We start from the raw sequence: 24,621 nt of genomic DNA, 5'->3' as shown, positions 1-24,621 counted from the left end.
GAGCAAAGGTCTTTACAAAAAGCATCTAGGTTTCTCTGAAAACTCAAGTGACCTTAGTGCACCAAAGCCTTTCATTAAAAAGTATATGTAATGTACAGTTACATATGTATCATTCGACTGCAAAAAACAGAATCATGCCAAGTTCAGGAAAATGAATGGAACCAGAGACCACCTTGTTGACTGAAATATATGTTTTCTTTCATGTAAGAAACTGAATTAATTCACTAATTAGTTCATTACAGAGAAGATGACAGGAAACTAGGAGGCACACTTTTAGAGATGGGGCAGGGGACCAGAAGAGGAGAAGACAAAGAGGAGGTAATGGGCACCAAACATAGATATATAAACTGCTGAGTGCTCACAGGAATTTACCAAAACCTCAGTGCTCCATCAACAACATATGCTGAAAGTAAGTAAATAAAGTTGTGACACGCAGTTTTCCTCTCCCAATCACACTGGTTAGAAAAACTAGTGCTCAGAAAAAAGAAAAATAATACCGTAATTTCTCCAAAAGTGCCCTTGACTCTTTTGACAAAGAAAGTTATGACCAGAGGCCCTTCCCCAGCCAGTGGTTCTGAATAGGTCTTCCCAGATGTGGACTCGGAGATCAAAGACACAACACCGTTTGGATCACCAAACTTCTGTATCTAAAGAAATGAACAGAGAACAGAGCAATGCTACATAGAACCATCACAGCGTTCACATACTAATCTACAGAGAAGCTGTGGAAGTGACCCCTGAATACCATCTCCTTAGCTCCTTGATTTTTAAGTGCTTTTTACCATCCTGTTGTCTAGAAGATCTTATTCTCCAAAACAATGGGAATAACTATTCAGAAAACCACAATTTGTAGAACCCAAAAAAGATGGTACTTTGCTGCTTGAATTTTGCTTTATCACTTATATTCTCTATCTCTAGCCAGTAATTCATAGCTAACTAGCTGTGGCATAAAGTAGACAGAGGCAAACACGTCCTGTGATGGTTCCATTTTTGCATCAAATAGGCGAGGAGACAATGCTTGTTTAGTCAAGCCCTGGTCCAGACACCGCTGTGAAGTGATGCAGCTATGAGGAACATTTACCATCAGCTGTTTCTAAATAAAGGAGATTTTCTCTAGGAATACAGATGGGTCTCCTCGGCCAACTGAGGGATTTAGGAGCAAACTGAGCTTTCCTGCAAAAGGGATTCTGCCTCAAGACTCAGGCAGGGACTGTCTCTGAGTTTGCAGTCTAGCAATCCCAGCCTTTAAAGGGTGGCTTAGGGCCACAACCACAGCACAGGTATCTACACACATGTGTCGGTGCATCAGTGTGTGTGTGTGCATCCTATTGTTTCCCCTTCTCTGATAGTCTCTCACTGATACACACCCAAACAAGTCTATGTTTCAAACTTAAAAAACAAACTGGTGATGGTGCTCTTAGGTTGCTTCCAGCAACCTTCATCTCCAGCACTTTCCGCCCACATAGATTGGGTGATTCGTATCACAGACATGGAATTCAGGCTCTGCTTCGACACCGCGCCGAGGAGCTAAACAAATAAGCACCACTTATTATTCAAACAAACTGTAACTATACCTAGGCAGTAATTTTCATATGCTTCAATAACAAGGCTAGCTAATATTTAAGGTGTCGTAATAGATACCTCATCCTTAAAATGTCAAATATTCCCCAAAAACCAAATTTTCTCAACAACTGTAAGATAAATATTTGTCAATGTATTAAAACTTTTAAAAACACATTACCAATAATGAGGCAATGTAATGAACTAACATAAAAAATCTGAAGGTTTGAACCCATGGGAATTCCGATGATTTTATGTAATTTTATAATTTTAATTCAACATAAGCATGCAGAGTTTCAAATAATGGAATAAAGCATTTTCTCACAAATGTAATTCACCCAAAGTGTTGTAGGAAAAATCAAGTCAAACTTACTGTTAATGTAACCGCTCTAGCTCTGGAGTCTAATCTGGCTTCTCCTCTCACAAGCTGCAGTTTAACCTCGAATGTCTCTTCCACTTCCGTGTCCTCATGCGGGTAGATGGTCAGAAGGATGGTCCTCCTGCCTCCCTCTCCGTCAGCAAAGGAGAAGGAGCCGCCCACAGGCTCCGCAAAGTCCGGGTTCTGGGCTGGCAAGGCTTCCTCGGAGTTGGGGCCCACGATGACCCAGTCCACCTGTCGGGGGTTTTCAGTTTCATCTCAATACGGGTGCTCAGTAGTGAGGAATGGATTATTGCAGTAGACATAGATTAGAAAAAAGGTGCATGTGGAAGAAACTACCCTAGGAATGTGCAGCGAATCCTTGTAACACTAACTTGTTTTTGTTAGAAAAAAATCATATCTGCAAATATAAATTATGTACCCATAGGGTATCAGTTTTCATGGGTTAAACTAACACTACATTAAAAATACTAATTTATAATCACCACACGTTAACAAAAATATTTTTCTCAGACCGGGCATATAGCTCAATAGCCAATTAAAATGCCTGCCATAAGATAAACTGTGTACATTCAGCCAAGCATGCACCCTTTTCCAAATAGATGGAAATCATTACTTCAAAACAAAGAAAAATCTTCCTACATGGTTCTAAGGAATAGATTTTCACATTGACAAGTCCCTGGCCCGCTGGGTCCTGGAGCAGTACATGCAGCCGGGGTTGGGTTGGCGTGGCAAAGATTCTGAAACTCAGAAAACACACTGGCAGCGTTCAGCTGCTGCACCGAGAACTCAGCCTCCTGTGCTCAGCCTCCACGTGCAGCCAGTGAATCTGCCCCCGGTTTGAGCTAGCTGTTTTGCACGCAGCGAACACCTCCCCCGGCAGCCTGTCCATGTTGACAGTAACCCTGGGCCTGCTTCGGCCACTCCAGGTGATGCAACACCCACGGGCCCTCCGATTGGATCGGATCAGATCGGATGGATCGGTCCTGCTGCTGTCCCTCAACCTGTGAGTTCACCCCAGAGTCCTCTCCCAATGGGCGCCCCTTGCTCCTCCCAAGGCCTGCCCTGCTCTCAGCTTGCCTATGAGCCTCACCACCCCAAAAAGTGGTGTGTGAGGCTAGGATTAAATGACAGGGTGCTTGTGGCGCACCTGGCTTCCAGCCCCAGAACCACCGGAGGAAAAAAAGAAAAGAAAAAGAAAAGGAGGAGACTCGTGATCCGGGCTCCCAATTTTATGAACAGGTCTTTATTACTGTCAGACAGTTTCCTCATTAGTTTACTGTTTGACAATGTTTATTACAACGACCAGTCCTGTATTCCCAGCACTAGGGAGACTGAGGCTGAGGATCGCTGTGGATTTGAGGCCAGCCTGGACTACACACTGAGTTCAAGGCCACCCTGAACTACATAGCAAGACCCTGTATCAAAAATAAAATTAAATAATAATAATCATAATAATAAAGCCAGTCTGAGCACGGAGATGACATACAGATTCTGGTAGGTCCTCACTCCCTAGAACAGGGCCAGTGCCCTAGAAATTACACCGTCAATCCCTGCTTGATGACAAAAACCATTTACTTCATTTTTCACTTGCTCCCAAGAGGCCCTTCAGGGGCAGCTGCGCGCCCGCGCACTTCACCAGGCACGCACATTACTCTGCACTGCCAAGATAACACGCAGACACCACTTAGGGAGAACGGCTGGCTAGCTAAGGGTATCTGGGGCACAGGCGGCTCCGGCATCACGCCGCGGGCTGCCGAAATCCACTATCCAAGTCACAGGAAAGCAACCCCACCTGGATCTCTCCCAGGAATCCTCCAGTCCGCTCGAGCACCAAGGCCACCGGCTCGGGGGAATCCGGGTTGGGAAGGGAAATCGCGCTGTCGTTGAGGAACCTCACCAGGCCCGAGGGAGGGCGGCTCCGGGCGGCGACGGTGACCCTGCTCACTAGGTGGCGCCCGAGGAGCGCGCCGCCCGTGGCCGCGGTGAGGAGGATCTGGAGGGGCTCCGCAGGGGGCTCGCTGTGAGGGGGAGCAGGAGGGGGGAGGGGCGTGGTCAGTCCCCGCCCACGCGGGCCTGCGCAGACCCGGGCTGGTGCCGGACGCAGGCGCTATCACGTGGGCCTCGCGCCCCTCCGAGCCCGTCCACGACGCACGTCCGTCCGCCCACCGTGCCCACCTCTCCCCGCCGGCGGTGACCGAGACGTGGATGAAGCTCAGGTTCTGTCCGTGCTGGAAGGTGACCGAGGCGCCGTGCAGGGTGAAGTCCACGCCTCCCGGGGTCAAGGCGGGGCTCTGAGCGACGAACTCGGCTGTCACGCGGCCGTGCGTCCCACGCAGCCTCCGCACGGGTATTGAGAAGGTGCCCACGTCCTCCTCCACTACGGCGGGAATGGGTAATGCACAGGTCGCGTTAGGACGGTCAGCCGCATTAAACAGAAAAGTTTCTCCAACATGCTTCACTTTGAAAATGACCCCAAAATGCAGCTTGATGTGGGGGTGCACGCCTATAATCCCAGCACTCCAGGACGCCGAGGCAGGAAGATTCCAAGTTGGAGCCAGTTGAGATTTGGCAAGACTTTGCCTCAAAATTGTGGGGGTAAGGGGATGTTGGAGTGGGGGTGAGCGGCTGGGCAGGCAGCTCAGTGCGAGGGCCCTGTGTTCAATCCCCAGTATCACACAAAAAATCTATTGTAAACTTCATGGCTCTTAATTTTTTTTTTTTTTTTTTTTGTCTTTTTCCTTTTTATTGGTACCAGGGATCGAACTGAGGACTGCCTGCTTACAAGGCAGGCGCTTATGCCACTGAACTAAATCCCCTCATGGCTCTTAATTTTTAAGAAAGAATATAGTTTGTTAGGTGGTAAAATATAGTGATTAATAAAAGAATTTACACACCCAATTGTTGTAGGAATTTTTTTCTCTATGTGCCATATACAGATATGTAACATTTCCTAGGAACATGTTAGATGAACAGAAATTTAAAAATGTGGAAAACGAAGCCATTCTGGATTTTTCTGCACATTTAGTTTTTTTTTTTTTTTTTAATACCAGGAATCAGACTCAGGCCCGTGCATTTGCTAGGCAGGCAGTTATGCTAACTGAGGTACATCCCTGGCTACATTTACTTTAAATATAAAAAATGAACTTTGTGTTATTTACGTCATGAATATTGTAAAAGTCTACATATAAGAACAATTATAGTATTTTCAAGTCCTATAAAATTCACTCGTGAAAATGAAAATGTATCCTAACCTTTGATTTCAGTTTAAAAATTATTTCAAAAATGTCTTTTTTATTGAACCGTGCAAACTCTGTACACTGAAATAGTTTATCAGTGCTTACATATCCATTGATAAATAAAACTGACCCTACAAGTGAACTTACACATGCACTACCTGAAGTTCCCCCAATGTCAGAGAATCTACCTGAAATCAAGGAACAGAGGAGCAAGTCAAATTTCTGTATTTTTCTTAGTGCAGAAATGAACTGTGGCTTTTCCTATTATTAAATTCACAAAATAGTATCTTCCATGACTGCCATAAAATCCTTTTGAATCTACTTCTAAGGTGGTTTTTGATGAATTTTAAAAAGAGCTAGGTAATAATTTTAATGGAGGTAATGAAGTCAATAAATTAATTGCATGAATAAGGCAACATGTTTACCTTAAAAGTTATATTGAGCCTCTGAATAAAATAATTTCCTAGAAAGGGAGTAATCTATTTGTACCTAGGGTTCAAGTGAGCCATGTGTTTTCTTTTCTTTTTTTTTTAAATTTTATTTAAAAGGAAAAAGAGAAACACACAAAACAAAACAAAGTGGTGTAAGGGTACACGTAGTACAGAACTACAAAAAAAAAAAAAACAGTAAGAAATCACCTGTTAATAGATTACATATTATCATCTTAGATAGTTGCTCAAATCACAGTATCAAAGAATACAAAGTGGACATTCAAACAGTGAGACTGCAAACAGCTGTGTTCAATGATCCAAAAACATTAATATAGTCAGCTATTTAACACCCCTAAACACACTTGCTGTTATATCCGTTAGAGCTCTTTTTTTTTTTTTTCCCCTAGAGCCATGTGTTTTCACTAGGTGATGTTAGGCTAGCTGTCACCACAGCTGCTGCAAGACAGTAAGATCGCACAGCCACACTCTACCTGCACCTGCAGGCCAGTGAAGTCGTGACCGATCACCAAAAAGCAAATATTCTCCAACTGATGGTGGTACGGGCAAGTAAATATTGCATAGGGTTTCAGGAAAATGTTTGAAACAAGTATTTTTAAAATCCTAAAGCAAAACGTAAGTTTCTAGATTCAGTCATTCCTATTGGCTTTCTAAAAAACTATTCCTATTTGGCCTTAACCATATACAGAAAAATTCAAGACCACCTAAAGGTTAAATGAAAAACATTCAGAGAATACATGAAAGTACACACGTGCACATGACAAACTGAGAGAATGCATATGGGAACTGGAGCGGAATGTCACAGCTACTCTGCGGTTCAGAACAGGACAGTGAAGGCCCACACCGTGACTCAACCCACCTTCAAAGGCCGTGTATGCCGGGTCAAATTCAATGATGCCCTCTGCATTATCATTTTGCATTATTATGATTTGAACCGTGGAAATGTTCCCGATTTCAGGAGGTTGATCTATCTGTAGTCCATTTTCTTGGATGGTAAAATCATACCCTCTTGCAAAGTCATGAGAAACGACATGAAAACACAATCAGCACAAACCGAAGGGTCCTTTTAGGGCGTATCCCTTTAGTTCCGTTAAATACAGTGAAGTTTTTAAAGACTCTTAACACTAAGGTAATCCTTTTTCCTTTTCTTGCTGAAATGATGTTTTGATAAACATTTTTGGCTGCTTCCAGTTACTGGAAAATACTGGGCCCAGTATACTTAAAGATAATAAATCAGCTACATAGGAGTTTTTCAGAGATAGGATGACAGCTTACTTTAAAGATATAAAAAGTGTCTGCCACTAATCAGATTTCAAGATCACCAAAATTCGAGAATACATATTAATATAATTATAGTCAACGTCTATTCTTTACTGTAGAGGATAGTTTGTGTGATGAAATTTCAGCAAAATAAAAATTTACATTGCTAAGATTCCCATTGGACAAGTTTTGACTTCTAAGGGCTGTACATTACTTTAATTCTTGAAACTAAAAGATGATACAAAGACATTTTAGTCTTTCAGCTTCCAAATTCTTTTCACTTGCTATTTATACCCCAGCTTGTACTGACAGGTTGAAAGCTGGAAAATAAGATTACAGATAAGCCAAGATAAGAACAGTGAGAATTCACATATCAAATGCTACAGGCACCTGCTCCAGGGCTGGTGGGTACAGAGTAGGGCAGCTGATTATTGGAAGTGAAGACAAATGTAGTCAGTTTTCTCATAAGTAGGAAAACAAGCAAACACATTGTATTGTACTTCTTTCTCTTTTTTTAGAGCAAAGAAAGCTCAATAACTACCTGAGGGAAAAATGTGTTTCCCAAATTAAACTTCACTAGAAATTGCTTTTTAAAAAGCACAGGCAAGAAGGCTAAAAATTTCAAGTTAATAACACAAATACAGCCTCACACTTAGTACGCGACTTGTAGCAAAGTACATGTATTTAATTAAAAGTGTTAGTGTCCAGTTTGAATTTTTAAATCTTCCATATGTGCAGAAATTCAATTCCACTGTCAGACACAGAAGTGAATCTGAGAGATCTGAGAGGTGAATCCAAAACCTTTCCTTCTCAGCTGGGATGCTACACACTACACCTTAGCCACTGGGAAATATTTTAGTTATAAAAAAAATTTACAGCATGATATTTGTAATAACAAGGTGGCATAAGTGCCTGCCTGGCAAATGCAAGGTCCTGAGTTCAATTTCTGGTACCACTGAACCTAGGTCCTCACACAAGCTGGGAAAACACTCTATCACCACCACTTTAAAGGCAGGGTCTCACTGGCTTGTGCAGGTTGGGCTCAAAGTTGAGATCTTTCTGCTTCAGCCTTGAAAGTAGCTGGATGTGCCACCATGGCCAATGGCTCTATGCTTATTTTTGATCTTCACTGAAAGCCTGGTGCATGTTAATGGCTAATTATCCTGGAGTTAAATTTTGCCCACCTTGAAAACACAGCTGGGCAAACATCTCTCCCATTTATCCACAGAGGACAGCAGAGCTGTATGACACAGCAGGGCAGGCAGTGCGCGCTGGGACCGTGCATGGGTCAGAAGTGGGCAGCAGGCTCGGCTGTCTGCTGACCTGAGAGGAGAACCGCAGGCGATTTCCTCACCAGACATTGGCACCCTGCCTGGAGCCAGAGCACAAGCGCCTACTCTCCATTCAGGAGGAAAAGGTAACTCAGAAGCCGGAGAAAGTGACAGTGAGGCTTCCTGCTAATGTCCATCTGCAGACCGAAGGAGAGTGAGGAAGAGCGAGCGGCCTGACACCTGAGGAAAATCTGTCTACAGCTTTCACTCAGCCCCTGTGCCCCTGCCTCTCCCTCCTCTGCTGCATCCCTCCCCCCCTTCTTTTCTCCTCCCCTCCTTCCCTAACTTCTTCTTTACCTGCCTTGTAGCTCCACCTTTACAATTGCTAGAGAAAAGTCCTCAGGGCCTTCGGGGTGGTCATCGTCAAGGATCTCGACCTGCAGCTCTTTGGCCATCTCTCCCACCCCGAAGAGGAGCTGCCCAGCTGCGGGGATGAAGTCCACACCTGCATCTGCGGTGCCGCCCGCCGTCTGGAACCACAGCCTCACCAGGCCGAGGCAACCGCCTGCCCGGGCCACTGTGACGTTTATCTGTGTGAGAGGCAAACAGCACTGTCCCCAGTTAGACACTATATTTAAAAAGATTATGTGCCAATGAAACAAATTATAAATTCAATGAATTACATTAAGCTAGAGAGGTTAGGAGCAAATAAATCTTTATGAAAAGTTTATTTTATATTTAAAAAAATTTGTTTTGAGGCCTGGTCTCACGATAGGGCTCAAATTGGCCTTGAACTCACAGTGATCCTCCTGCCTCAGCCTTCTGACTGCAAGGATGCAGGTGTATACCACCACACCCTGCATATAAGAACAGTTGAGAATACTAACAGGGAAATTTTAAGTGCAGCATTCACAGTATCAAAAGCAAAAATGACCCTAAGATTTTTAAGTCCCTTCCGACATACCTTCTGCACTTCCTCCAACACCCACAGCTGTTCCTGGGAAAAGGCAAAGTGGCCATACGGGGCATCACTGGCCACCATGGTGATACTGGCCATGTGACTGGAGGTGCTCAGCCCGGCACCCTCGCTGACGTCTGTGAGCTGGAACTCATAGACACGCTTCTCCTCGGGGATGTCATCATTCAGAGCCTACGGAAGGACGGAGAGCCATCAGCAGTAGAATCCAGACGATGTAAAGGAAAGTATCTGTCACATGAATGATAGCAACAGACTCTGCAACATTAATCTCTCAACATGTCACCCTTACCACACAGGCATGCACAAGAGCCATCAGCACCACACCTGTATGACCACGATGGCTGTCGACTGTCCTTCCTGCATGGTCAGCTTCCCTGAGGTTTCGGCAAACTCCCCCACAGAAGGAGGGAAGATTCTCCACCACACTGTCACCTCCCCCCAGAGCGCAGGGCCACGGATGAGGCTGCAAAGATATGCAAGGGGCTGTTGAACACAGCTTTATGGATGGTACTTCACCTAGATACTGGCTGCGTCTTTCAAGAACATTATGCTGTTAAACAGACTCATCTATTAACTATAAATGAAAAGAAAATCTTAGAACTCCAAGAAAGTAGCACCCAAAGTACTGGGCTGGTAAATCTTCCTTGCCAGGAACACTGGCAAAAGCTGAACACTATAAATCGGTTTAAAGGAATAAGTAGGAATAATTATACATTTTTATTGGTGTACAAGAAACAAAATATGAGTGGCTTACTAAGTTTTTTTGTTGTTACTGCTTTTTGTTTCTGTTTTTCTGCTGTACTGAGGATTGAACCCAGAACCTCTGCTACAGTCTCTTTCCTTTATTTCTCCTTCCCTCCTTCCTTTGAGCACAGGAACTTTCTTAAGTTGCTAAGTTGCTCAGACAGGGCTCAAATTTGTGACCTCCTGCCTCAGCATTCCAGAATGCTGGCATAACAGGCATGAGCCACCACAGCTGGCGTGTATTAACAAAACTGACCAGAGAGCAGTAAATACTCCACACAAATATGTGTAATTTAACATTCTACTTTTAGACAAATAATGAAAAAAAGAAATGCAGAGGCAAATTGATCTCCTTCACTGATGGCTGCTGCCCCTGCCCTTTTTCACAAGTGAATTTTGCAGAAAAAACTTCCCTGCAGTGGTGCTAATTTAATTATTGGAAAGGGTCTGATTTTGGATCCCTTCAGAATCAAACTGATCTTGACAAACAGCTGAGGAAGGATTCCATAGCCAAGAGACACAAGCATGGAGAGGAAGCCACCCCTGGTGGCATGCTCCGCAGAACAGAACCAGGCTGAAAGCAGAGATTTCTGACCCCACCTCCACCTACTGGCCTGGGCATGGGTTGGACAAATCACCCCAAACCTCTTTGTGATCCAACACACTTATCTTCAGTCTCTGCATCAAGCTTTACTCTCCACAGGTGCCACTAGCACACCCCACAATTATGCACCAACACTGTTAATTCACTGCGAATGCAGGACTAAGGCTGATTACACACAACCCCTACCAGGTCAGGACCGTGTGGAATCCATACCTGATGACAGCGGTGCCATTGTAGGTGGCCAAGGGCTCCCCAATGAGGATATGCCTGGATGACAGGGCGACCCCAACTTCCCCCGATGCTGTCTTTTCTCTTCGCATGATGATCGATGCTCGACCTGGTTGAAGGTGACACATGATGCTGTCCCAAACACACACATGCAGACTGACAGCCCTAGTGCATTCGCAAGACAATCACGTCGGTGAAGCACCCACATCCTCATTCCGGCTACGAGGACAGTAAACACTGAAGATGCTGAGAACTTGCCGAAAAGCATAAAACATGAAGGTATCACAAAAAACAGCACTGGGTTCTACTCTCATGTTCTTGGGCAATGGATTAATGAAATCAAGAGTAGTTTGCCATATGAAACTATGTCAGAAATATATTAAGAATTTTAATTTTGACACAGGTTTTACTTTAATCCTCTGATGTATTATTTTTGTGTCTAATTAGCCTACATGACATCAACTGTCCCTTTAACATGATGCATACTGCTAAGCTAATTTAAGAGGGATGGAAGTATATGACACAATTCCTTACAGCTGCTATCAGTCCATCTCTCCCATCCCTCAGAGCCCATCTGTGGAGATCTGGTCCCCAGTCCGCGGTGCTAATGGAAGGAGGCAGGGCCTAGAGGAAGGAAGTCAGGCCCTGCTCTTCCTCCCTCCTTTACCTACCATGAAGCAAGCGGCTTCCTGTGCTCCACCCTGCTGCCCTGATATGCCGCCCTGTCACAGACCCAAGAGCCGTGGTCTATCTACCAGGGACTGAAACCATCAGCCAAAATACACCTCTCCTTCTTGTAAACTGATTATCTCAGGGACTGTGACAGTGACAGAAAGCTGCCTAACACAGGAGGTTTGCTGCAAAGAACTCTTAAATCGACAAGCAGGAGGTACAACTACCTGAGGTGCACACAGTGATACTGCACAACTTTGACAACTGTTTTGTTCACAGGATTTAACTTTAGTCATAGACCTATGCACAGGATGGAATTTTGATGGCAAAAAAAGACACACAACACTATTAAGCATTTATGAAGAAAGTTTCTAGGTCATTTTTATTGTTAGAACCTTTTATAGCATAATAAAACCATTTCAAAGGCATTATTCTTTTCTCTATTGATCCCCCCAAAACAAATCATCCTACAGACCACAAACAGGAATTATGACATGCTTCTGCAACACAGAAATATCTGAGTAGTTTTCACAAGTATAGTTAGACTATAATATCAAATGTGAAAATGCAAGTTTAAAAGTGTTTTATTGCCAAAGTAATATGTGATCATTGTAAGTAACTTACAAAAATAAATAAGTAAAACCTACTATTTTTTTTTGTCTTTTTCCTTTTTATCAGTACCAGGGATCAAACTCACGACTGCCTGCTTGCAAGGCAGGCGCTTGCAAAACCTACTATTGACATTTCAAATTAATAATTCCAAACTCATGTAAGACGTGCACCTGATCACAAGTGAAATTACATGGACTCTACTGTTGTGAAGTCTACTTTGTTAAACATAACAATCACTCATGAAATTCAGTGTGCTGAATATTTAATGGAATTATTGGGTTTTAGTGTTATATCACTTTGAATGGTTATAGTTTCCTGTCACATTTTAATCAATCTCCTGCTGTTGGAATATTCAGAAAGTTTTCATGTGTTATTATATAAATATTATTATACGGTACGTCTTTTAGTTAAAAAAACACCAGAGCTAATTGACATGAAATGTTTGACCTATGACCCCACCAATGTCAGGGTGGTATAATTTCTATTTAAAAAATTCTTTATCCACAGGAGGGATAGAAAATTATATCCTTAAATTTTAGCAAACATTTTAGGGATTATAAATGCTGACATTGTCTATCATAGCAACTACTCAGTATCTGGCTACATTTTTTCCTGATGATCACTTTATAATTTGCAAAAACTGCATTTCTCTTACCTTTGACTGGAGATATTTCCACCTCGGCGGGTGCTGTCAGCTGAATGGTGAAGCGCCTGTCCTTGTCCCACGTGGTGTCCTGGAGTGTGTTCAGGACGATGGTCTTCTGGGACTCCATCTGCAGCAATTGAGAGGGAAAAGCAATTTCCCCATAGGGGCCAAAGTCACATTTTGACTGTGGAATAGCATTTCTGTTCATAAACATTTTTAAGTATGCCCTTTTGGTCACCTCGTATTTTTGTTTCTATGCAAAAAAAGGGGGGAGGGGTCCAATTATTCCTAGTATCCCTAAATTCCACTCAGGTTTCTAATAAGAAAATAGGAGATTACTGCATCTCCTAAATTTACCAAAAATTTTTAGCCACTGAAGGCCCAATCGTAGAGAGTTAAATAAATAAATCATAAATGCAAACAAGCAAAAGTCATATATCCAATACCCCTAAGGAACAGCTGGCTCCACTCAAGGGAGGACACGAAGCTCCCCCAATCCTTGTCCCAGCTCCAAGAGCCCTGCTGCTGCCATCACACCGGACGTCTCCTCCTCGCTGGTTCTGTCAGCGTCCAGTGTTCAAATACCAGCAGCACCGGCCTCCTGAACACAGCACTGAAGGCAGCAAGCATTCCAGGGCCTAATTCATAGGACAGCTACCCGCCCGGGAACCTGGTATTTTGTATATATGTTTCGGCTTTATCTTCACCTTTAAGATTTCTTCTTCCTTATCATGTCTATCCCACTTGTTTCTTGCTGAATGCCTTACAGTTTTTTAAAAACTTTTTTCTCAATTAGTGCGAAAGCAGAACAATTTTCTTTATTTATTTAGAGTCAGGGTCTCACTGTGTGGCCCAGGCTGGCCTAGAACTTGTGGACTAGAGTGATGCTCCTGCTCCAGCCTCCCATGCAGCAGGGACTACAGCTGTACAGAGCACCCAGGACTCAGGTCTCGCACAACTTTTCTGCCCCTTGGAGCTCAGCAGTGCCGTCTTCACCTGATGACCAAAGGTCTTTTGATTTTATTTACTCTTTTTGTCACCCTTGCCTGGGCTTTTCATTTTATATGTTTGCTTGTTTTGCTTTGTTTTATTTTTGAGATGAAGTCTAATTTTTCCTGGTTAGCTCTTAGTAACTCCTGGGCCCAAGGGATCCTCCTGCCTCAGTCTCCAGAGTAGCTGGGATTACCGTTGTGCATCACCATATTGGTCTTTGTTTTAATCACCTTTGTCAAAACTCCCCCATCCTGACCTTCACTCTTATGTGTCTGCTTCTTAACTTTTCCTCCAGCATCTACTGTTTGAGAGCCACCATGTTTATGCAGGTAGCTACAACGTATCCCTTCAATAGCGAGGGACATTCCCTTCTTTGCATTTGTACTGTTTGCAATAGGTATCTTAGCTCGGCCATCTAGTGTTGTAAGTAACACTGTCATGAACATTGTTGCATGTGCTTTTTTGTATGTGTAGTATCTACTTGAAGTGGTGTTGCTTTAACATACAGTTGATTCTAATTATTCTTGAATTCTGCATTTCTGCATCTGCATATTCACTAAAGTTTCTCATACCTCACAATCAATACCTGGGCCCTCTGGAGCCATTCACAGACACGGGCATACAGACAAGAAGTCTGGGTCATTCTAGCGCATGCTGAGGAAACGGTGTAGCCCCTGCTGAATGAAGGTCACAGAGTGTGTGTGACAGTGTCTCCCCCACCCCATACCACAGCCCCACAGCCCCCTCAGGACACAAGGCTGTCTGCTTGGGCTGTTTTCAGCAGCGAAATCAGCAACAAAGAGCACAAAAATATAAAATGACACTGCACTGTGAAAAAGGCGCTCATCCACTCCGTGAGAAACACAACAAGAGAAAGTGCTACCTGCTCCCTCTCAGCTGGGAATGAACAGGTTTGGAGAATGAAACTTTCACCACTGTCTCTGTGTCCACAGATGAGTGAAAGAATCAGTCACGCTGACTGGGGCTGGGGGTACGAATAGACTTCAGTGAGCAATGGAGATGACGGGACCTTGACTCCCGAGCTCGACTCTGTATTCTGTACATTTATGGTGCCCTCCCTTCACTGCTGTCTGCAGAAGCCAGCTCTGCATTTCTCTAAGAAACAGACACCCAGTAGTAATGGGAAGAGAGGTATGGGGGTCCATTCCCAGGCAGTGCTTCTGGAACCCCGTGATGAAGAACAGCAAGACGTGCCTTGGGATAAAGAGGCAATGGTAAGTTTCACAGAGAAATAAACTCAGAAAACGTCTAGCAGAGATTTTATACTTATTTTAGGAATGAGGTTTATAAAACATCCTGCACAAGAAACCTTCCTAGTTTAATCGGGACATTCCCAGATGGATTTGAACACAGAATCTTTTTTTCTCTTAAAATTCAGAATAATTATTACTACACTGCAGAACAGCTAGCTGCACAAAACAGCACTGTAGGCTTCCTCAGGAAAACGGGAACACGGATTGTTTCCTAGCTTTGTGACATTCAAACCTGCTTACTCTGAATCACACAGTGTAGAAGAGGGGAGCTTTATTATATTGAGTTGAGGTAGCACTGTGCTATTTCACTGGACTTTTTGATTATTTTAGAACTAATTTATAGCTACTTTCGAAGGTGAGCCACTTCACAAGCATAATTTTATATAATCTGTACAGCCATTGTTCAGGTTAAGCAGTACTATTCTCGTTTTGCTGTTAGGAAACCTAGCGTGAAAGAAATCAATGGATTTTCCTAAAGTCACATGGCATTAAAGGTGGAATGAAGAGCTGGATTCAGGTCTGGCTAGATTTGGAACCTATAACCCTTATGGCTTGTCACTGGTAATTTCCAGCAATACAAGAGAACCCAGCCTTGGAAGAGAGTAAAGTAAATGGACACAATACAACCTGAGGTGACAGAAGAAATCTGTGACAGCAGAGAAATCCTCTGCAAAGGGGCAACTAAAGAGACCAAACACCGTGTAAGAAATGAGAATTACAGAGACAAGGATAAGAAATGCATGAAACCCTAAAAGCCATGATGAAACACAGTGCTTCTGAATAAAGGTGTTAAGAGTTGATGCAATGAAAAATATGCAACCAATTTTTAGTGCTGTAGATTTTGGTTAGTACGAAAAATAAATGTTTATGAGAAATTGTGAAGTAAAAAGAGCAAATTACAGAACAGACTGCAGACTAAAATCCCATTTGTGTAAGAATAAGACACATATGCTTAAATATGAATAGAACATTTTTGGAAGGATGTATAAAAAGCCGTCATTGGTGGTTACCTCTGGGATGTAGCAGTGTAAGATTTGAGAAGATTCAGGGAATTTTCCTTACTTTTTTGCACCCAACTGTATTGTTTGAGGCTTACACCATTATCACACATATGTCTGTAACAGATGAAAACATAAGGATGCAGGAAAGAGATTTCTGGATTATCCTGACAGCAGGCTGGTTGGGGGAGATATGCCTTCATCAAATGCCCATGTAGGCACCATATGGGACCCAAAGTGACAACAAAAGAAAAAGAAACTAAAGCTAAAAAGTGTTTCTGAAATCAGGTGGTACTTTTATGTATGGGGGTAATGATTCCAGGCAAATGAGAGGACACACCAACAATCTTCACCAGGAACCTAAATAACAGAGTGCAGAGCAGGTCAGGACGTTTCCTGCACTGACTCCAGGAGGTGGCTGCCACCCAGGCAAGGTGTCCTGTTCCCCCTCCATATCTACCCCCTCTTCACACCAGTTCAGGTCTTCTAAGCCACAGTGTGCCAGAGGGAATGGTGGAAACATGCGCTGCACTCCAGGAATACAGACTTCCCTGAGCACACTGAACATCGGCCCAGGCAGGAAGTCCATGGGCAAGGCATTCTCTAGACACTGCTATAAAACAGTAAGAATGTATACACTGTAAAATAGGGATTAACTACAAAGAGAGAATGGTTTGAGAAAGGAGATGAAAATAATACTATTTAAGAATAGCAAACTCAAAAGATGCAATTGCAAAACCCACTGTTTACAAGCAATAATAAATAACAGAACCCACACTGCAGAAAATTTAACCAGCGCTGTGGAGGACAAAGCAAAGTTGCTTTACCAAAATGCAGAGTGAAAGGCAGAAATACAAGTGATAGGTGTCACAGTGATGTCTCTGAGCATGAATGTTGCCTCTCTGCATATTCCTGTGTATTTCCTTTTCTCTCTTCTTCCTTTCCGCAAGGACCATTTTAAGCCTTTATCCTACACTGAAAACACCATTTCTTAAGAAATTCCTGAGCCACAGAGAAGACAAGAGAGGGAAGGAATCACAGTGATTATTTTGGGACCATCCTTGGTAGCAGGGTTGAGAAAGAGGCAGGAAGGGTAGGGGTCAAGGGTCGAAGCAGGCAGTAGAAAGACATTCATTCAAAAAAGGCCGAGGAACGAGTTGGGAGGGGCTGACTCCCCTGAGCACAGCCCTGCCCCAGGTCTCTGTGATGATCTCCGATGGCCACCACGTCCCCCTTCTGGAAGGACTCATCATCCATTGGCTGGGAGTGTCTGTCAGGCTCCTTTGGGAACTACCTCATCTCAAAAAAGCCCCCTCCTCCTGCAGGACTAGATCCTATTTCTCACACGGTCCACATCCAGTAACTGTTCAAGACAACATTATAAAACTCAACCTTCCTACATCTCAGGTCAGTTCTGAAGAATCGGTTTGTCTTTAAAACAAGCTGTAGTGCATGGCAGTGTAAGTTTAAGGCTGAGTGACAGCCTGCCTGCATCCCTGTCCGGTGCTCTGTGGTTCACTTACCCAGGTGTGGGTCTTAGGAGAAGCACCTAGAAAGCCTCCCGATACTCCAGCTCATAGCTGCTCCCGGGAGACACTGATTTATCACCCCTGGACCACCCTGGGAAGCCCTGGATTGTACACTTCCACAGAGTACAGAGCTCAGATATCCTTGCAAGTGGAAATCAGACAAGATAACTTCACCCAGTTGCTAAGAGAAGACCAAACAGAGCTATTGTAAGAATTTCCCTGGGATCCATCGGAAAGGCAGGCAAAAAAAAAAAAAAAAAAAAAAAAAAAAGAATTTCCCTGGGAGTGGGGGAATCATGAACAATTGTGGCTTCACTTTGAAACAGACCAAGAAATCATGGTATAATAAATCTTGGTACGGTAAACACATCCTAAGTACAGCAGCTCTTATCCACTAGGATCTCAATTGCAAATGTGAGCACCAAGTTGCTAGGAGAATGACTTGTTGATCAGAGACCCACCTGTACAGTACTAGCCATGAGCAAGACTGGCAAAGGCTGAAGACATTACCCAAACCGAAGAACCCTTAGATGCTTGAACACTTTAGACTTGGATATGCAAACATGATGGAACTGCTGTGCAGATGTATACAAAATATACAAGCAACTGAACACAGGACTTCATCCAGCAATAGACCCACCCCTCTTAATTAATACTCTGAAAAAAGAATAGCTGTAATCATTGGGAGAAAGATAAGAGTATTTGTTATTTTGGTGTCGATTCTATGCTTAACACAGAAAACCTTTCTAATAACTGAGGAAGTAGAGTTAACTAGAAACGAGGTAAACAGAAAATTACTGCTCATGTAAATCTCTATAGAAATGTTTTAGAATAATTTTCAAATTGCAAATTTTTTTTCAGACCAGGTGGTAAGTTTTCAGATTAGGGTGAGTCTTCATGTGTTAGAATCTTGAGTCATCCTTTATTAGAATTTGAGAAGTGGATGGTCTGTCTGCAATACATGACTCCAGACTTAAAACCATGCGAGATTATAATCAGTATCTCCGGAATCGTGGGAGGCAAAGTGAAACGAAAACTCTGAGGACTGCTTTGCAAAAAAGGTCAGTGGACTACAAAAAGAGCACCACTCCTGTCTTGTCAAGGGTGCAGAAAACAATTGTGAGGGCAAAGAGCACTTGTTTCTTTTTGGAAGCAGAGACAACTTTTCCGCAGTCATTTATTATCTCTGCTGGAGGCTGAGGTATGTGCAGATGGATTGTAATAGGCTTAATTTGTATATTTATTTTTTGTAAGTCAGAGTTTTGAGTGGCTGAAACACTGTCATGAAACTCTGGGATCACTGTACTTTAAATGTTTGGTGAAATTCCTTTGCAAAACTGATTAGGTAGCTTCTTCTACTCTTTTTTTCTAGTCATTTACAAAAAATTAATCTATTTAAATTTCATGTGTTATATTATGTACTATAGCCAATATCACACAAGGTTTTAAATTTATTTGTCTAGATTTATACAACGCAACCTCTTAAAAATTTTTCACATTTTCTCACTTGCAATGGCTGTTCTTGTACATTCTTATTTTGCAATTATTTTGTTGGTTTTTTAAAAAATTATTTCATGAGTTTTTTTTAAACGAACTACCTATGATTTTATTTAGATTAATTTAGGAAAGCTATTCAGACTCAAACACGATTCTAAGAGCAAGAAACACAAGGTTACAAATCCCGTCTCCATTTTCTTTCCTCTGCTCAGTGTGTCCGTCACAGAGCCCAAAGTGTGCCAGGATCTTCGCGTTGGCCGTGTGCCGTCTTGAGCTGGCTAAGGGACACCGCGCTCCTTGTCGTCTTTGAGCTGCTTCTATCCCTGGCCTTCTGTGCTTCCATATGCATTTTAGAATCAGTTTGTCAATTCCCCTCAACCTTCCTGCAAGGCGCTGGGACTTTGATAAATACCACTTGGCTCTAGTGAGGCTAAGATTATTCATTGCGAAACTTAGCAGTCAGCTTAATGAGGTACCAGATGCCCTCACCATCTGAACTTCTGTCCCTTATTAGAGCCAAGCAAGTCAGGGGAAGAGGAGGGAGAAACAGGGTAGACACAGCAAAGTCACATCCTGCACTGCACGGGGTGGGTTAGTACTCCAGCCACGGGCCTCAGGGTAGGGTTGAGAAGAACAGGAACAAATCAAACCTTGCAAAGCCTCTGTCAGGCTTCGGAAAGAGGAGTCATCTAGGAGTCTCTTGGAGAGGACTTTCACCCTCACTGCAGGAAGCCAACACACACAGTGGGGGTAATATGCTTTCTACTCTGAAATGATTTATTTTAGATTTCTGAGTGGCTGCTTTCAACAAGTGTCCATGGGCGCTAAGAACTCTTAATTTTTCAAAGTCCGAAACTGTTTTTGAAACTGTGTTTCCAGGGCACAGGATTAACATTTTGAGTCAGTATAACAGATCTGTCTAGTCAGAACAGCCAGAAGAGAATAGTAAGCAGGAAAACTGACCAGACTTAGCTATTAGATTTACGCAGGGGCTACAGAAAGGCCAGCACTGGGCTCAAACCTAGATGCCAGGCTTGCTTGATGGATACTGCCCTCCACAGGACAGGAAGTGTGAGAAAAGGGAAGTTGGATGGGCACAGAGGCAGCTCTTGAATTAAATGAGCTGATTTCCAGTATTGTAGGGCTTTTGTGTGTACAGTGTAGACAGATTTTCCCCACAGTGTACACAGATGTCAAAAACTTTCAGATACATTGAATACCATCATACGAACTCATCAGTCATCCTATGCTAAAGAAAATCAAGGATAAGTTAGAGGAAAATGACAGGAGTCCCCATGCCGACCCTACCTCATCAAAGTGGAGTATCCCCTTCAGAGGGCTGAGGACATCCTTCGCTTTGTCCTCCAACATCCACTGAAGTTGGACGGCTCCTCTCCCTCCCAGGGACCGGACGACCCTCAGTGTCACATAGGAATCAGGGTCATCAGACAAAAGGGGCTCATCAACCATCACCTGAAAGAAAGAAACACTGGTAAGGCAACAGTAATGATGATGACGACAGGAGAAACAAAATCTTACTTCTGTGTACAATTACTGCAGGTTTTGAATTTAGAATTCTCTTCATGGTATATTATGATCACATGGCAGAAAAAGTGCTTCATCACACTTCATTTCATTCTCCCCCAGACACTCAACTACTGGCCATTTCCTCTCCTTGTGTGTGCGCGATACAGCAGGAGGCTGAATCCTGGCAAGAGACCGCTGACACTGGCTTGTGCCTCTGTGCACAGCCCTCCCCGTCTGTCTGGCCCAAGAGGAGCCCAGGCCCTGCAGGAGGTCAGAAGCCAGGTGGAGGAAAGTGTCCACACCTGTCCATTGAGCAGGGGCACTAGGGTGAGACTCCCACAAAAAGAAGAAATAAAGGCACTGAGATTTAGGGGTTCTTTGTGATGAAAACTAGGCTCACCACAGGCCTAAACTGTCCCCCAAATTATCTGAAGTTTTCCAACTTCAGTAAGTCAAACATGAACAGTTTTAGTAATCTGATATAAATGAGAAATTTTGGAATGTTAATTTACCAGTGGTACTTTTCTTCACAAGTCTTTATTAAGGGATCTAGTTCAAGTGAATTGTTTATGCTGACCTTGTGAACCCGTAATATCTACATGACATATAATTTAAAATATAACACTGCTTTCCACTTTCAAGGCAGAAACTTAACAAGCATGTAAAACAATCTCATTTGGCTTTTCTTATGAAATTTCTGCACTGGAACCAAGAATGGAGATTTGGGGCTGATTCTTTTTGAGCTTCTATCATGTATCGGTGCCTACATGTGTACTACCTTGCCCTTGTAAGCAGCTTATGTGTTTAGACAAGTTTGTACTGGCAGATTTTTCCCAGGGTTCTTCAGATTTCAACCTAATCTGTGTCACCAAGCAATGCAAATAGAACGACTTTTGGGCATACAATACTGAATACACATATCAAAAGGTCAGCTCAGGTTATCCCGGGACATAGGGTATGAACAACAGCCACAGTCACTGAGCAACAAGCTTCTTATTCCCTACAGTAAAAGCAGCAGCTGGCACTCACTGAGGACACTGGGCTTTACATGCAGCAGCTCACTTATTCCTTATGAGGAATAAAACTCATGGAGTAGGGATTGGGTAACCTAAACCTTTTAGATTTTAAAACAAATTGGGACTTGGAGGCTATCACAATTAGATCGTATTTCCAAGCACGCCTAAAGTTAGAGCACTAAAGTTTACAACCACAGATTAGACCAAATGAATGAACCAAGTCTGAGCAGGGACACCACTCTGCATTTTCTGTACAGGAAGAGAAGCTTAAAAACACATTACCCAGTGCTTGAGTCCGACAGTTTGATACCACTAAAATCAAAAGCAGCATTATAAGATTTCACTAACTGGAGATGTGAACATCAAATCCTATTTTATAGTCTAAGCTTAAAAGTTAATATAGATTTCATAAAAATGATTTTCATATTCATGTGCATTAACATATGCACATAAATACTGCATATATGCAAAGAAATATGGCATGGCTGGAATTACAGCAAGACTTGCTATATCTAGGACTTGCTAGGCTGCCTGGAGACAACCACACCTGCTTTTTTCAGTGACCATATCACCAGGCAATCATTAGGCTAAATTTATATCCTGGAGCCCTGGGAATTTCGGCTCCAACAGGGAAGTTGTAGACTGAGCCTTGGGTCCCCAGGGTACAAAAGAGAAAGCGTGTTAGAGCAATTGGTTTCACCTTAAAAATGACTTTTGGTGATTACTGGAAATGATAATGTAAAGGGAGTACTGTTGTATAGGGCCAAAAAAGTAGCTGAGTATGTAGGAACTACTTAAGGACTTTTACGACTGTTTCACCTGGGAACTTTAACAGGCAAAAATCATAGTAATTATGACATGATGATTGTGTAATAAGAATTATGACAGTTTATGGTGCTTTATATTTGAAAGGCGATCTTAATGAAGTAATAGCTACCAATTCTCATGGTTGGTTAAATTCTTTTTCCTCCCTTGATAGCTGAGCCAGAAATAACTGGGTATTATAGATTGTGTTTGGATGCAGTCATAGAGGAGGCTGAATCTAGCATTTGTGGTTGGTTCCTTGTCTAACACTGGGATTGGTGAAGTGAGCACTGTACCTGCCCACGGGCGGAGTTGGCATTCAGTATCAGGGAGGGAAGGAGGTTGCTTTCCTTTTTTCCCCTTTCGCTCTTGTTGTCTGTGGCTACCATGAATGGCTGCCCCTCAGCCATGCTACCCTGCCTTGGAGCCAGCTGAGTATGGACTGAAACCTCAAAAAAAACCTGTAAGCTAAATAAACCTTCTTTTGCTTCACTTTGGTTATCAGATATTTTGTCTCCACAATGAGAGAAAAGCAACCAAGACATGGATTGCCTCCTTGAATCTTTGAAGAAAACAGCTAATAAGAAATAAGAGGGAAGAAACAGGACCTAGGAACAACTGTGGGGTTCTGTTCAAAATAAGACAGTGGATGCTAAAATCCTTTAGCAACTACACCCCAGTGTGGGTGAGGCCAGGACCCAGCATGATAGCATTGTGCATTTGGAACAGGATAGGGGTCTGGCGTTAGGGCAGGTAGGGAATAAAGGGGTGCAAAACAGTACAGAAATGAGTCTGTTTGCCTCTGTCACTGCCTGTGTTAAGAGCCATCACTACTACCAAGCAGTGTGTGTAGCTCACCAGACTGGCCTCTAAATTGCAGGCAATTCAAGAGACACCTGAAGAGAGATTCAAGTGAAGTTGGTAATGAAGAGTTCAAAAACTTTAAAAATACAACTACATTAACAACTGGCCCAGGGCAGAGAACTCCCCTGATATACTGAACTTACAGTTTGCTCTTCAAAGCCAAATACTCCGAATGGCGAGTCATTTTGTGGGATAACAATGGTTAACAGAACATCGTCACCGAGGGCGCCGCCTCCCGACACGCTGGTCAAGGCCAGGCTGAACATCTCCGCAGCTTCGTGCTCAGCATCGTCAATGATGGTGATTTCTATCACTGCAGTAACCTGCGGAAGACAGGAAGGAAGAGAGTGGAGAGGGGAGAGGCGGAGGGGAAATGGGAAGGACTCGTACCAACTTTTCCTCTTCTATATTTTAATTTTCTAATTGAAACTTAGGAACAGGGTACAAAAGAAAGAAATGTGGTTTTCTAGTCTATATTCATAATGCTTTTAAAATCATGTATACCTATGCCATTTCAAAGTCACAACTTTATTATTTTCAAAATAAAGCACATTAATCTATGTAATAAAATATAGCCTGTTGGGGACCACTAATTCACAGTGGCTAAGTTTGCATACTTCCCAAAGAGGTGATAAAATGGAGGCCCAGCGTTATTAATACCTCCTATCTGAGATTTCCCGTTGACTCTTCTTACCATACAATCATCTATGCCCTCTTGAGTTATCCCAGGATTATACTCCAGGACAAGATCCTTCTTACCACATGATCATCTACGCCCTCTTGACTCTGAGCCTTCTGCCGAACTTTGCCAGCCCCTCTGCCAGCCCTATCAATCACTGTATCCACCTAATGAACAGCGGCTGCTTTGTGAGTGGAGAGGACCATCTGGAGACACTGACTCCCCAGCCATTGATGTAATACTATATGCCTCTGTTTTTAATTTTTCTCTCCATACTTTTAAGATAGGCAATTGGGACTCTTTGCAGGGCTCCCAATAATAGTTCATTTACAGATAGAAAAAACAATGGATTCTTATTCTTGAAAAAATGGAATGCCATGTAAACTGTAACATCCACTGTGCAAACAGAAAACCTGTGTGTGCTGAGTATTTCATGATGTTAAATGGAACCATACAAATTGTCATTGTCTTCTGTAATTACAGTACAGCCCACTGGCTTCAAATAGTTTTTGCAATATAGGGGAAAAGAAAGGCAGGGGGAAAAAAACCCTCAAATTTTCTGTTTCTGGTTGCTTATGATCAGGAGTTAGTTAGCTCACAATTCTGGGTTTATACTAAGTTTCTATAAATTTATAAATAGCACTGGGTTTGGCCAGGCATGGTGCTGTGCATTGCTGCTGGCAACCGTGGAGCTAATGACCAAAATTCACACAGGCAGATTGGAATGCACAGAGCACCAAGATGTGCCCCAAGGGCACAGAGCACCTAGGGATGCCCCCAGGCATGGGGTCCGGGAG

The 24,621-nt window shown here is 43.0% G+C and overlaps 1 protein-coding gene and 1 long non-coding RNA gene across 5 annotated transcripts in view; one reads left to right on the top strand and one right to left on the bottom strand.

Annotated features, from left to right (window-relative positions):
- The window catches only part of Adgrv1 (adhesion G protein-coupled receptor V1), a 526,418-nt gene that overhangs the window by 285,824 nt on the left and 215,973 nt on the right, over positions 1 to 24,621 (bottom strand). For all 4 annotated transcript variants that reach the window (XM_063245326.1, XM_063245328.1, XM_063245329.1 and 1 more), the window contains 12 exons: positions 23,289 to 23,468; positions 20,243 to 20,407; positions 12,653 to 12,770; positions 10,699 to 10,822; positions 9,462 to 9,600; positions 9,123 to 9,308; positions 8,516 to 8,748; positions 6,487 to 6,635; positions 4,118 to 4,319; positions 3,735 to 3,960; positions 1,934 to 2,173; positions 498 to 647 (listed from right to left, as the gene is read on the bottom strand). In XM_063245326.1, the coding sequence (XP_063101396.1) occupies positions 498 to 647; positions 1,934 to 2,173; positions 3,735 to 3,960; positions 4,118 to 4,319; positions 6,487 to 6,635; positions 8,516 to 8,748; positions 9,123 to 9,308; positions 9,462 to 9,600; positions 10,699 to 10,822; positions 12,653 to 12,770; positions 20,243 to 20,407; positions 23,289 to 23,468 (2,112 nt within the window). The remainder of the gene's footprint in view (positions 1 to 497; positions 648 to 1,933; positions 2,174 to 3,734; positions 3,961 to 4,117; positions 4,320 to 6,486; positions 6,636 to 8,515; positions 8,749 to 9,122; positions 9,309 to 9,461; positions 9,601 to 10,698; positions 10,823 to 12,652; positions 12,771 to 20,242; positions 20,408 to 23,288; positions 23,469 to 24,621) is intronic.
- LOC134475281 (uncharacterized) lies at positions 4,309 to 6,413 on the top strand. Its single transcript, XR_010046408.1, has 2 exons — positions 4,309 to 4,537; positions 4,698 to 6,413. It is a non-coding gene; the product is annotated as an uncharacterized LOC134475281 (long non-coding RNA).

The sequence above is a fragment of the Cavia porcellus genome, unplaced genomic scaffold, assembly GCF_034190915.1.
Source record: "Cavia porcellus strain 051 isolate PalLab524CR breed Dunkin Hartley unplaced genomic scaffold, mCavPor4.1 scaffold_2, whole genome shotgun sequence".
Taxonomy (NCBI): domain Eukaryota; kingdom Metazoa; phylum Chordata; class Mammalia; order Rodentia; family Caviidae; genus Cavia; species Cavia porcellus.
The sequence above is the reverse complement of the archived record's forward strand: the minus strand, read 5'-3'. Positions and strand labels throughout refer to the sequence as shown.